The 12420-nt window shown below is 34.6% G+C and overlaps 2 protein-coding genes across 3 annotated transcripts; one reads left to right on the top strand and one right to left on the bottom strand.

Annotated features, from left to right (window-relative positions):
• Nucleotides 1-43: 43 nt before the first annotated feature.
• LOC104907181 (blue copper protein) lies at nt 44-2536 on the bottom strand. 2 transcript variants are annotated; one of them, XM_048643036.2, is made up of 3 exons: nt 2310-2536; nt 1441-1656; nt 44-762 (listed from the first exon to the last, which is right to left on the bottom strand). In XM_048643036.2, the coding sequence occupies exons 2-3, from the start codon at nt 1628-1630 to the stop codon at nt 290-292; spliced, it is 663 nt and encodes a 220-aa protein (XP_048498993.1). In that variant the 5' UTR covers nt 1631-1656; nt 2310-2536; the 3' UTR covers nt 44-289. The 2 variants fall into 2 exon arrangements, with proteins under 2 accessions (XP_048498993.1, XP_019108098.1); XM_019252553.3 differs by having other exon boundaries at nt 1441-1659; nt 2310-2535.
• Nucleotides 2537-7722: 5186 nt separating this feature from the next.
• LOC130591120 (secreted RxLR effector protein 161-like) lies at nt 7723-8397 on the top strand. The gene has a single exon (XM_057394038.1). The coding sequence runs from the start codon at nt 7723-7725 to the stop codon at nt 8395-8397; it is 675 nt and encodes a 224-aa protein (XP_057250021.1).
• Nucleotides 8398-12420: the final 4023 nt, after the last annotated feature.

Below are 12420 nucleotides of genomic sequence, written 5' to 3' on the forward strand. Positions count from 1 at the left end.
CTGACAATGTAGTTGAAATTGACAAATGGGGCATATCAAAATATACATTGTAATCCCAGCAATTTATCAATGATGAAACCACAGATAGAAATGTACCGCTCATCAGCAGGATGAAGCAAAACAAATTTATCGAGGGACTAGTTTAATTGCACAACTAAATTCTCACAGCTGCGATTACTATCATTATGTACTTGAGCTGAAACACTACTAGATATCTTGTCAGTACATGCACCACCTAAACTTTTCAGGCACTTACAGTTCACTAGTTCAGCATCGTCCAGACTAGTAGTCAAACACCAGCCATTTGCAAACGCCAACATTCAGGAAAACAGAAAATGCACATAATTCCCATCATGAAGATGCTCAGGTGCAGCAAACACCTTCCAGTAGTGACTGCGTTGAAGTTACTGTAGCCGTCAGACGAATGTGGACCATGCTTGGGAATATCGCCCTGTATCCCACTACCATTAGAACCACCTCCAGTAGCTGGGATTGGTTCATGGTCTTCTGGTTCATCTTCGATGTCGTCAGAGCTTGTGTTGTTGGGCTGATTCAGAACTTGGATGCTTAGTTTCAGACCCTGGGTGCAGTGGTTTGACCTGCCGCAGACAAAGTACCTCCAACCTGGTTGGCTAAGCAGGATTACTGTCTGTCCTTTTTCATCATCGTAGTCATGCGTAGATATAGGGCTGTTGATGCGACATGTTTCAAAATCCGACTTGCTCACTTCGAAGACGTCATGATCCGGGGTATAGTTGAACACTGTAAGGTCAAAAGGTAGTCCAACAAATGTTAAAAGAGCATACACACCAAAATTATCGCCCACATATCGAGTACTGTTAGAACTAGGTATACTATAATGATCATCACATCTATAATCTTGACCGATTATAAACAAGTACACATTTGAAGATTCTCTAGCTACATTACAACGTAAAAAAGAAAAAGAAGAAGCCTACATAAACTAATTGTTTTAGCTCACAAACAAGTATGATTACTAGTAGAGCCTAGACTAGATTACTAGTAGAGCCTAGACTATCATGTACTATGCTTTTCCAATCTTTTTATCAACAAGGGTATTTTCTATTACCCCTTTCTTTTTCTCTTATTTTGAGATAAATTAGCTGAAATAAAGAGAACATGCTGTAGCAAAATTCTTCATGAAAGAAGCTTCAATAATTTCTCAAGGAAAAATAAGTAGCAGAAATAATATTAGTTATATGATTAAAGATGTTCCACAATCTAGCGAGAAACGTCACAAGGAAGAAATTCAACTTAAGTAGCGCTTGAATTGAATAGCAATCAACAATCAAGAATTAAAACTTGTATCAAATATAAACACAGAATAACACTAGTTAACATGAAAAAGAAAAGGACAGAACAGTAAAGTGTGTGTGTTTGCGAATTCGATTAACAAGAGAGGGAGAGGGAGGGAGTTACCGAGGGAGTCGTTGACGGAGAAGGAAGTGGAAGTAGACCAGAGAGAGAGATTGGAGGAGAGATCCCAACCAGATGAACCACCAACAGTATGATTCACAGCAGCAGAAACACATCGAAACAGAATCGTCCACATCAAGATCACCACAATCATCGCTTTCACTGTTGATACTGAACTCATCATTCCTTCCATTTTCTTCGTCTTGTGCTTCAAGTATACTTCTTCCATAAACAACAATTTGAACCAGAAAATTTCAAACTCAAAACACATCATCCTCAATATCAAACGGAATTCAATTTCTCAAGCCAAATTACCGAAAGAACAACAATCAGATTGTTAATATTCTATGAACTACAATATAAGATTCTTGAATTTTTTGAAAAGTGAAACTGAAGAGAATCGATTTGACAATCATCAGTTTCATTGTTAATACTGAACTCATTATCCCTTCCTTTGTTTTCATTCTTCTTCAGTTAGATTTTTCCTTCGTAAGAACAAATTTAAAAGCCGAATAATCTCAAATTAAACACACAATTATCGATACAACGAAATTCAATTTCTCAATGATATTCAAATGAACTAAAATCATTAATGATATTCTAAAAATAATGCAAGAAAATACAAACCAGAGAATCTCAAACTCAAACACAATATCGTTAATATCAAACGAAATTCAATTTATCAAGCCAGATTACGAAAAAAAATTATAATCAGATTATGATAATCGATAGACTGCAATACAAGATTCTTGACAATCGAAATTGAAGAAAATCATGAATTAAATTCAATTTTCGAAAAGCGAAATTGAAGAAACTGAAAATCGATTCAATTAGCTTGATAGACATAAAAATGGCGAATGAGATAGTTTTACCTTTTCGCAGGTGTTGTCCAAGTTTTTTCTTTGCTTTGAATATGTCTGTTGCAATGGAGATTGGAGAGAGAGAAAGAGTTGTGAGAGAAACAGAGTTAGAGTGAGGTTTCTTTTTTCCCGCCTCTTTTCTTAAAAGTAAGCTCTACAGTCTACGATGTGAGGGTTGTGGCGAATTGTGTAGGACACGTGTTCAAAGTTCGTTATTTTCAAAAACAATAATGGGCATACCACTACCCAAAATTTTACAATGGCTATTGTTACCACTTACCATAACTTGGGTAATCTACTTTTCAAAAAAAAAAATAACTTGGGTAATCTCAACCATCCATTCTCAATTTCAGATCCTCAATATATACAATAATAAATAAATTTATACTTTCTGTTATGAAATATAATATGGATGCCCATTATACCCCCGTTAATATATCCGGGATATTCTAGGGTTTTGTTCTCCAAGCAAACCCTAACTATTGTATTATATATATATACCCCGGACTACATGGAATAATATACACAACACGATTCTCTCTCTCTTCAGTTTATTTACAACACGTTATCAGCACCAAACCCTAGCCGACTGAGCAAACAAGAAACCAAGAAAATCATTGTCATTGAGGTAAAGTATTATCACTTTTGTTATTAGCGACTACCCTTTGTTAGATTTTTTTTTTTTGACTAATTATTATAAACAAAGGAACTGTGAAATTTTTGATTATGTTTTATATTGCCGCATGTTTTTTGTTCGGTGCATTGAGTTTGTATTGCCGCATGTTTTTTTTTTTTTGTTCGGTGCATTGAAATTCTACTATTGAATACTTGAACTAAGCGAATTGTTTACTACTATTGAATTCTACTATTGAATTCTTAACATTCTAAATTTATTTTTTTGGATGTACTCGATTAGTGTGGCACCATAAGTAGTCAACAATAGGAAAGAAGACTATAAATCTCCAAATCAATTTCACTTACTGCTTTTAAGTGAAAGAGCAGTCTAAGTAACTTGACAACCTCCAACTTGGACTTATATGTTTCTGATGTTTCCAAATTGTTGATTTTTCATATGAGCAGATTTTTATTTTTTTTATTTTGCTTGTTTGTTATTAGATTACAACTTGGTGGTATTATATTAGACTTGATTCTCCATATGAAAGCCTCGTCAGTTTGGTTACTATTTGTTTTTTTTTTTTGTTTTATTCTTGCGTCTAAAACATGTATCATATTATATTGGATGTATAGCAACACTATAGGAACAATATTTATTCAAATTATATCCTTACATTCCCTAGTATATGAATTACTTAAACCACAATATTGAATTACAATTTGATATGAAGTCCTAATTTCGCAATATTCACTTGTATATAGTGTACTATGTCGAACCTTACAAAACTTAATTTGCGGCTCTTGATATTACTGGAAAGAACTATTTGTCTTGGGTGCTAGATGCTGAAATTCACCTAGATGCAAAAGACCTTGGTGATACAATCAAAGAAGGAAATAAAGCAACAAGTCAAAACAAAGCTAAGGCTATGATATTTCTTCGCCACCACCTCCATGAGGTCTTAAGATTGAGTACTTGACTGTGAAAGATCCACAAGTCCTTTGGAGTAATCTAAAGGAAAGGTATGACCACCAGAAAACTGTAATACTACCCAAAGCTCGTTATGACTGGTTACATTTAAGACTACAAGACTTTAAGTCTGTAAGTGAATATAACTCAGCTATGTTCAGAATTACTTCACAGTTGAAATTATGTGGAGAGAAAATCACTGATGCAGAAATGCTAGAGAAAACATACACTACCTTTCATGCGAATAATGTTGTCCTGCAGACACAATACGTGAAAAGGAATTTAAGAAATATTCTGAACTTATATCTTGTCTCCTTGTGGCTGAGCAAAATAATGAGCTACTGATGAAAAATCATGAATCACGTCCAACTGGTTCTGCTCCATTCCCTGAAGCGAATGCGACATCCCATAATGGGAAAGAAAAATATCATGCCAACAATAGTGGACGTGGACGTGGACGTGGATATGGACATGGTCGAGGTCGTGGACGTGGACGTGGATACGGATATGGTCGAGGTCGAGGCCGAGGTGGTTTTTTCCAGAATTCATATTCCCACCAGAAGGGGGACAATAAAGATGATAACAAACAAGAGAAAGATAAAAATGAGAACGTGACCAATGTATGTTACAGATGTGGAGGAAAAGGTCATTGGTCTCGTACGTGTCGTACACCAAAACACTTGGTTGACCTTTATCAACAATCATTAAAGCAAAAGGGAAAGAAAGTAGAAACAAATCTTGTGTACGAAGATGGCGAAGGTGACTTTGATTGTGGCAATACAACTCACCTGGAAGTTGCTGATTTCTTCACCACCCCTGAAGGGAATAATTAATCCTTAGATTAGATTATGGTCATTTAAAGAATAAAACTTCGTTTTCATTTATTAAGTTATTACTATGGATTTTTGTGTGGATTATGTTATTTATTTATTTTAGATTTTATTTGTTAGTACTATGATTTTAATGACATTGTTAAATTTTGGTTATTTAGTTATTCTTATATATTATTGTTATTTCATTTATTTGAAGAATATGAATACCCCTCAAGTTCAGTTAGCAATGAATGGTGAAGATTTATGCCTAGCAGACAGTGCAACTACTCATACCATACTAAAAAGCAAGAGATATTTCTCTTATTTGACAATGAAAGAAACTAGTGTGAGTACTATATCAGGTAGTACAAAGATAATTGAAGGCTCCGGAAGAGCAAATATATTATTGCCTATGGGAACGAAATTTGAAATCATTGATGCACTATATTCTCCCAAATCTCAAAGAAATTTATTGAGCTTTAAAGATATTCGCCATAATGGATATCATATTGAGACAATAAGTGAAGGAAATGTTGAATACCTTCATATCACGAGTATTACCCAAGGCACTAAGAATATTTTGGAGAAATTACCTGCATTTTCCACTGGTCTGTACTATACTAAAATCAATACAATTGAAACATATGCCATAGTAAACAGGAAGTTTGCAGATAATTTCACTATTTGGCATGACCGGTTGGGCCACCCTGGTTCAATAATGATGCGAAAAAATTGAAAATTCATGTGGACATTCATTGAAGAACCAGAAGATTCTTCCTAATGATTTCTCATGTGCTGCTTGCTCACAAGGCAAGTTGATAATACGACCTTCACCAACCAAAATAGATTTTGAATCTATCAATTTTTTGGAACGTATACAGGGAGATATTTGTGGGCCAATTCACCCACCATGTGGAACATTTAGATATTTTATGGTTTTAATTGACGCATCGAGTAGATGGTCACATGTATCCTTGCATCAACTCGCAACCTGGCGTTTGCGAGACTACTTGCTCAATTGATTAGATTACGAGCACATTTTCCAGATTTCCCTATGAAGGCAATCCGCCTTGATAATGCTGGTGAATTCACTTCTCAAGCCTTTGATGATTATTGCATGTCTATTGGGATAAGTGTTGAACATCCTGTAGCACATGTTCACACACAAAATGGTCTAGCTGAATCATTAATAAAGCGTCTCCAGTTGATTGCTAGACCACTACTTATGAAGTCCAAACTCCCAATCTCTGCTTGGGGACATGCTATATTACATGCAGCAGCATTAATTCGCATCAGGCCAACGAGTAATCAAAAGTTCTCCCCATCACAATTGGTTTTTGGTCAGGAACCAAATATTTCCCATCTAAAAGTTTTTGGATGTGCTGTATATGTTCCAATTGCTCCACCACATCGTTCTAAGATGGGTCCTCAAAGGAGGTTAGGAATATATGTTGGATATGAATCTCCATCAATAATTAATATATCTAGAGCCATCCACAGGGAATCTATTTAAGGCTCGATTTGCAGACTGTCACTTTAATGAGTCAGTTTTTCCAACATTAGGGGGAGAGAATAAACAGCTGGAGAAGGAAATCAGTTGGAATGAATTATCATTATCTCATCTTGATCCTCGTAATAAACAATGTGAATTAGAAGTCCAAAAGATAATTCATTTACAAAGCTTAGCAAATCGATTGCCAGACGCATTTACTGACCCAAATAGAGTAACCAAGTCGCATATACCAGCTGTGAATGCTCCAATCAAAATTGATGTCCCAGAAGGAAAACATCAAACTGCTAGTGAGTCTACAGCACGCCTGAAGCGTGGTAGACCTATTGGTTCCAAAGATAAGAATCCTCGGAAAAGAAAAGGAGCAGGAATTGATAATGGCCAGACCGAGGAAACAAAGAATTTTGAAGGATCTCCAGGAGAGACTTTAGACATGGCAAAGGAAGAAATTCAGGTACCTGACAATGAAGAGATCTCAACTGATTATGTCATGTCTGGAATAAAATGGAACCGAAATCAAATCGACGTCGATGAAATTTTTGCATGCAATGTAGCAGTTGATGTTATGGAAGAAAATGAGGATCATGAACCAAAGTCTATTGAAGAGTGTGCACAAAGTGATATGGCCAAAATGGAAGGAAGCAATTGAGGCAGAATTAAAATCTCTTGCAAAGAGAGAAGTCTTTGGACCAGTAGTCCGTACACCTAAAGGTGTAAAACCAGTGGGACATAAATGGGTCTTTGTACGAAAGAAGAATGAAGATGGTGAAATTGTGAGATACAAAGCACGTTTAGTTGCACAAGGATTCTCACAAAGACCTGGAATTGATTATGAAGAAACATACTCCCCTGTGGTGGACGCAACTACTTTCAGATTTCTTATCAGTCTGGCAATAAGAGAAGGACTTGATTTACGTTTAATGGATGTAGTCACAGCCTACTTATATGGGCCACTGGACAATGACATTTATATGAAAGTCCCAGAAGGATTTAAACTGCCAGAAGCAGCAAATTCTAATTCTCGAGAACATTACTGCATAAAATTAAACAGATCTCTTTATGGATTGAAGCAATCAGGGCGTATGTGGTATAATCGCCTCAGTGAGTACTTTTAAGTGAAGGCTATAAGAATGACCCTATCAGTCCATGCATTTTTATAAAGAGATTTGGGCAGGATTTGTAATAATTGCAGTGTATGTTGATGATTTAAATATTATTGGGACCCCTGAAAGATTTCACACACAGTGGAATATTTGAAGAAAGAATTTGAGATGAAAGATCTTGGAAAGACAAAATTTTGCTTGGGGCTACAAATTGAGCATCTAAAGAATGGAATCCTTGTGCATCAAACAACATATACGGAAAAGGTGTTAAAAAGGTTTTATTTGGATCAAGCACATCCGTTGAGTAGCCCAATGGTTGTAAGATCACTTGATGTTGATAAAGACCCATTCCGTCCTCGAGAAATAAAAAGAAATCCTTGGTCCTGAAGTACCATACTTAAGTGCAATAGGGGCATTGATGTATCTTGCTAGCCATACGAGACCTGACATATCATTTCCTGTGAACTTGCTAGCAAGGTTTAGCTCATGTCCAACTCGAAGGCATTGGAATGGAATAAAACATGTACTTCGTTACCTCCAAGGAACGAAAGATATGGGTTTATTCTTTTCTAACCAACCCAAAGAAGACTTAATTGGTTTTGCAGATGCAGGGTATTTGTCTGATCCCCATAATGCTCGATCACAAACAGGATATGTGTTCACAAGTGGTGGTACTGCCATTTCTTGGCGTTCCATGAAGCAAACCATTGCAGCCACTTCTTCCAACCATGCAGAGATTTTAGCTATCCACGAAGCTAGTCGTGAATGTGTATGGTTAAGGTCCGTAATTCAACATATACGAGAAGATTGTGGCATATCTATAGGGAAAGAAGCTCCAACAGTTATGTATGAGGATAATGCAGCATGCATTGCACAGCTCAAGGAAGGATACATCAAGGGTGATAGAACAAAACACATTTTACCAAAATTTTCTTCACCCATGAACTGCAGAAGAATGGTGATGTACAGGTTCTACAGATTCGTTCAAGTGAAAATTTGGCAGACCTATTACCAAGGCACTTCCCACCGCTACTTTCAAGAAATTAGTTTACCGTATTGGATTACGTCGTCTCAAAGATCTCAAGTTATGTAATCATGAGGGGGAGTAGATGCGCGCTGCACTCTTTTTCCCTTAACCATGGTTTTTCCCACTGGGTTTTCCTGGTAAGGTTTTTAATGAGGCAGCATCTTACGCGCATTAGAAATATTTTATTTTAAGAGAGAACTTTTATTTTGTATAATGGACATCCAAGGGGGAGTGTTATGAAATATAATATGGATGCCCATTATACCCCCGTTAATATATCCGGGATATTCTAGGGTTTTGTTCTCCAAGCAAACCCTAACTATTGTATTATATATATATACCCCGGACTACATGGAATAATATACACAACACGATTCTCTCTCTCTTCAGTTTATTTACAACACTTTCTTTATTTTAAATGAAATTTAAAGCCTTGGCACATGGATTTATGATATGAGAGAGATAGAGGGAGAGAGGAAAAATAAAAGGAATTTATTTTCAACAACATTTCTATTATAATTCATTTCCTTTCGTTTCATAAGATAGAATCTATTTCATTTTATCAATTTGTTTGGACTAAATTATCCTCAATTTTTATACAATTTATTCAGAATACCTACCTTTCTTTCTAAATGTGTGTCCTCCTATTAGGGGGTGTAAATGAGACGAGACAGTTCGCGAGCTACTCGATCGACTCAATCAAAACTCGGTCAAAGTTCGACTCAATAGCTAACGAGTCGAGTTTGAGCAATTTGTACTCGATACTCGACTCGAAAAGCTCGTAAGATACTCGAAAAAAATTATATGTAATATTTTATTTCAAAAAATATTATTATCAAAGTATTTTAGAAAAATAATTCACAAATATGTAATTAAATTATAAAAAAAAGGTGTGAAAAGTAAATCTCAAATCAGTAAAACTCTTTCAAAATAAGTTTTAATGCATCATACTATGTCCTAAATACTAGTACTACCCCCACCAAAAAGAATAAAATACATACTAGTACTACCCAAAAGCAAATCTAGTCGTTCATCTCTATTCTTCCATTTATGATTCCACTCAAAGAAAAGAAAAAAAAAACCTTAATCCCTAGTTCTAGAGTAGTCGAACGTCGTCTTTGCCTCTTAGACTCTCTCTCTCTCTCGTGGTCTAGACTCTACTGATTTCTCCTGCCATATGTGAATCGCCACCATTGTTGCTTTGCTTCATAGGAGTTCTTCTTTGTCAGATTTTCCCGGCTACGGAATTGGCATCTCCAGTCTTTGAACTCTGATTTAGTATTTTTTTCCCCAAATACTGTTCTTTTATTTTTCCTAATTCTAAGAGAACAATTTTGAGAACATAATTGCATGTTTAATTATTATTTGTGAAATATTTATAATTATAAGATAAAAAGGGTAACTAATTATTTTTTTAACAAAGAAATCAATAAAAAAAAACACTAAATCAAATTAACAACAAATTCTTTGATAAAAATAAAAAATCCTACTTTATCTCAAGCTTCCAAAACTAAGTTATAGTAGAACACTCAAATTATTCAAAATTCTTCATCTTTCCTCTCCATTATCTTCTCTTCTCCAACCGTAAACCAATAATAGAACACTGTCGCTCCAAAAATAATCCTTACTTTTATAATTATGTTTTGATCTTCATTTGATTCATAATATGTTATCAGATTTGGACAATCATTATTAAACCTCAATTTTATTATGAGTATATTCTATTTAAGAAAACTTTGTAAATAATTTTCCGAACAAATTATTAGATAAAATTAACCATGTATTTTTTTCCATCGTCCTCCTCTCCCTCTCTCCTCTTACTCTTCAAAAGAACCCTAATCATTTTCTTCTAGTTTAGGGCTGCATCATTCTTTCGATGGTGGCAAGCCCCCAATGCTTCTTTTTTCTTTTAGTTTTATTACTTTTGTTATTAATAATCTTTCATCGATCCTCTCTCTTTCTGAGAGTTTTTACCCAATTTTTTCGGGTTCTTTCTCTCCTTTCATGGGAGTTTGGACTTTAGTTTATTCTCTTCCCACGTGGAAGTTTTAAAAATGGTATATGTGTAATCCCCCGTAAATTTATGAATTTAATAAAATATATTTTAATGTATAGTTATTTATATTTAAATATATTTTAGTATTTAAATGATTTATTTCTTCAAAGGTTGACTATTCGAAAGCCAAAGGAATTATTTTAATGGTTTAAAGAAGTTAAAATATTTTATCTAGGCATGCTTAGAAAAATATTGAAAAAGCTTAAAACACTTTTTGGATTTGGAAAAATATTTTTAAGTGGATATGAGGAACCCAAACACTTTTTGGATTAGGAAAATGACTCCTAATTGAGTATGGGAAATCCAAACACTAATTTCATTAATCATTAAACTATATTTGAGCCCAATCACCTTTTCCTAAGCCCACAAGGGGAAACTATAAAAATCCTATAAACCCCACTTTTTTTTCACACAACTTATTTTCTCTCTCCTCCTTTTCCCCCACAAATTTCAGCCCTATTCTTTCTCTCTCTTTCTTTTCCTTTTCTTTTTTCCTCTCCTTTGGTATTCACTCCCTTTCCTCGCCAGCTGCTGTCATCCCGTCGGTCGATCACCGACCGCTTATGGCCGTTGCTGCCTCCTCAAGTTATTTTCAATGCAAAGTTCATGTTTTAAAGATTTGTTTTAATAAAGATTATGTTTAAAAGTTATAGTTTGATGATTTGATTGTGAATCTAAGTTTATATAATTTATATATTACAGAAATAAAAATTCAGATGTACTTAATAACTTCGAATTGGATTTTTAATTATCAAAGCATGGATTTTTAGGGTTTTAAAGATTGGAAAATCATAGTAGTATATTATAGTTTATGAGATTGTTTTTATGGTTTTAAAATAAGTTTAAGCATGTTTATAAAGAGTTTAAATATAGGAAAAATTGACAGGAATAATCCCAACTTTCTGCTGTCTTCTCAAAATAATCCCAACTTTGGATTATTCCAGAATAATCATAACTTTGAGGGAATATTCTCAAAATAAACCGAAGTATTACTTTTCTTGCATATACTCATCCGTTTTAGGTCTATAATATATAGAAAATTAATAGTTCGGGTTATTTTGAGAAGGTACTCCCTAAAGTTGGGATTATTCTAAAATAATCCAAAGTTCGGATAATTTTTAGAAAACTGGTGAAAGTTGGGATTATTTATGTCAATTTTTCCTTAAATATATAATATGTTGCTGGAAATTTGAAAAGAATATTATTGATGGATGCTTTAATACTTAAGTTTTAATGATAAGAAAAGTTTTTAAACACTTATAAGAAGGGTTTAAAGTATTTTATTATTGTTGTAAATTCACAAAGGATTGATTGTGGATTAATATTGGTTGTTTTAGGTAACTTTTAAGGTTGTGAAAGTGACCACCCAATTTGTCTACACAGAAAAATAAACAAGTTGCCCAATCACCAGACAAAGAATGACGTGTCAAAGGACAAGGTGCCCAGTCAATATCACAAAAGGCAATAAGACACATATTAGACATAGGAGGAAGCAAAATACCCTGACATATGAAGTACCTTTCAGATAGGGCAAGACACACACTACAGCCTCCCAAAGATGAATCTAAGGTGAACTAAAAAAGTGGGCCAGAGTATGAACAAAATAACTAAGTTCATGACGAGTAATAGAAAAATAACAAGTCGCCCAACTAAACGACGAAGGAAACTCAAACAACTCCCCCTGAATCGAAGCAAATTTATAATTTTGCTCCATAGGAGTATCAATAGGCTTACAACCTAACACACCAACCTCACTAAGAGCATATTTTTATTGAGAAAGAAACAGACCATCTGGTTTCCGAGCAAGTTCTAGACCCAAAAAATACTTTAAAACACCAATGCGAAAACAACTACTCGTATAGGCTTTAAAACGGACAATAACATCATGAGAAGATCCACTAATAATCAAATCATTCACATACACAAGAACATGTAAAGGAACACTATCACGGGGATAACTGAACAAAGAATAATCTGCATAAGACTGTTTAAAACCATAAGCCTTTAAAGCTTAAGACCATTTAGCAAACCAT

The sequence above is a fragment of the Beta vulgaris genome, chromosome 4 (genome assembly GCF_026745355.1).
Source record: "Beta vulgaris subsp. vulgaris cultivar EL10 chromosome 4, EL10.2, whole genome shotgun sequence".
Classification (NCBI taxonomy): Eukaryota; Viridiplantae; Streptophyta; class Magnoliopsida; order Caryophyllales; family Amaranthaceae; genus Beta; species Beta vulgaris.

What these genes read in the sequence shown, in the direction of transcription:
- LOC104907181 (XM_048643036.2), bottom strand. Translation starts at nt 1,630, where the DNA reads ATGGAAGGAATGATGAGTTCAGTATCAACAGTGAAAGCGATGATTGTG. An exon ending in CTCCGTCAACGACTCCCTCG is followed by an intron (nt 763 to 1,440) that starts GTAACTCCCTCC and finishes TTGACCTTACAG; the next exon opens with TGTTCAACTATACCCCGGAT.
- LOC130591120 (XM_057394038.1), top strand. Translation starts at nt 7,723, where the DNA reads ATGTATCTTGCTAGCCATACGAGACCTGACATATCATTTCCTGTGAAC.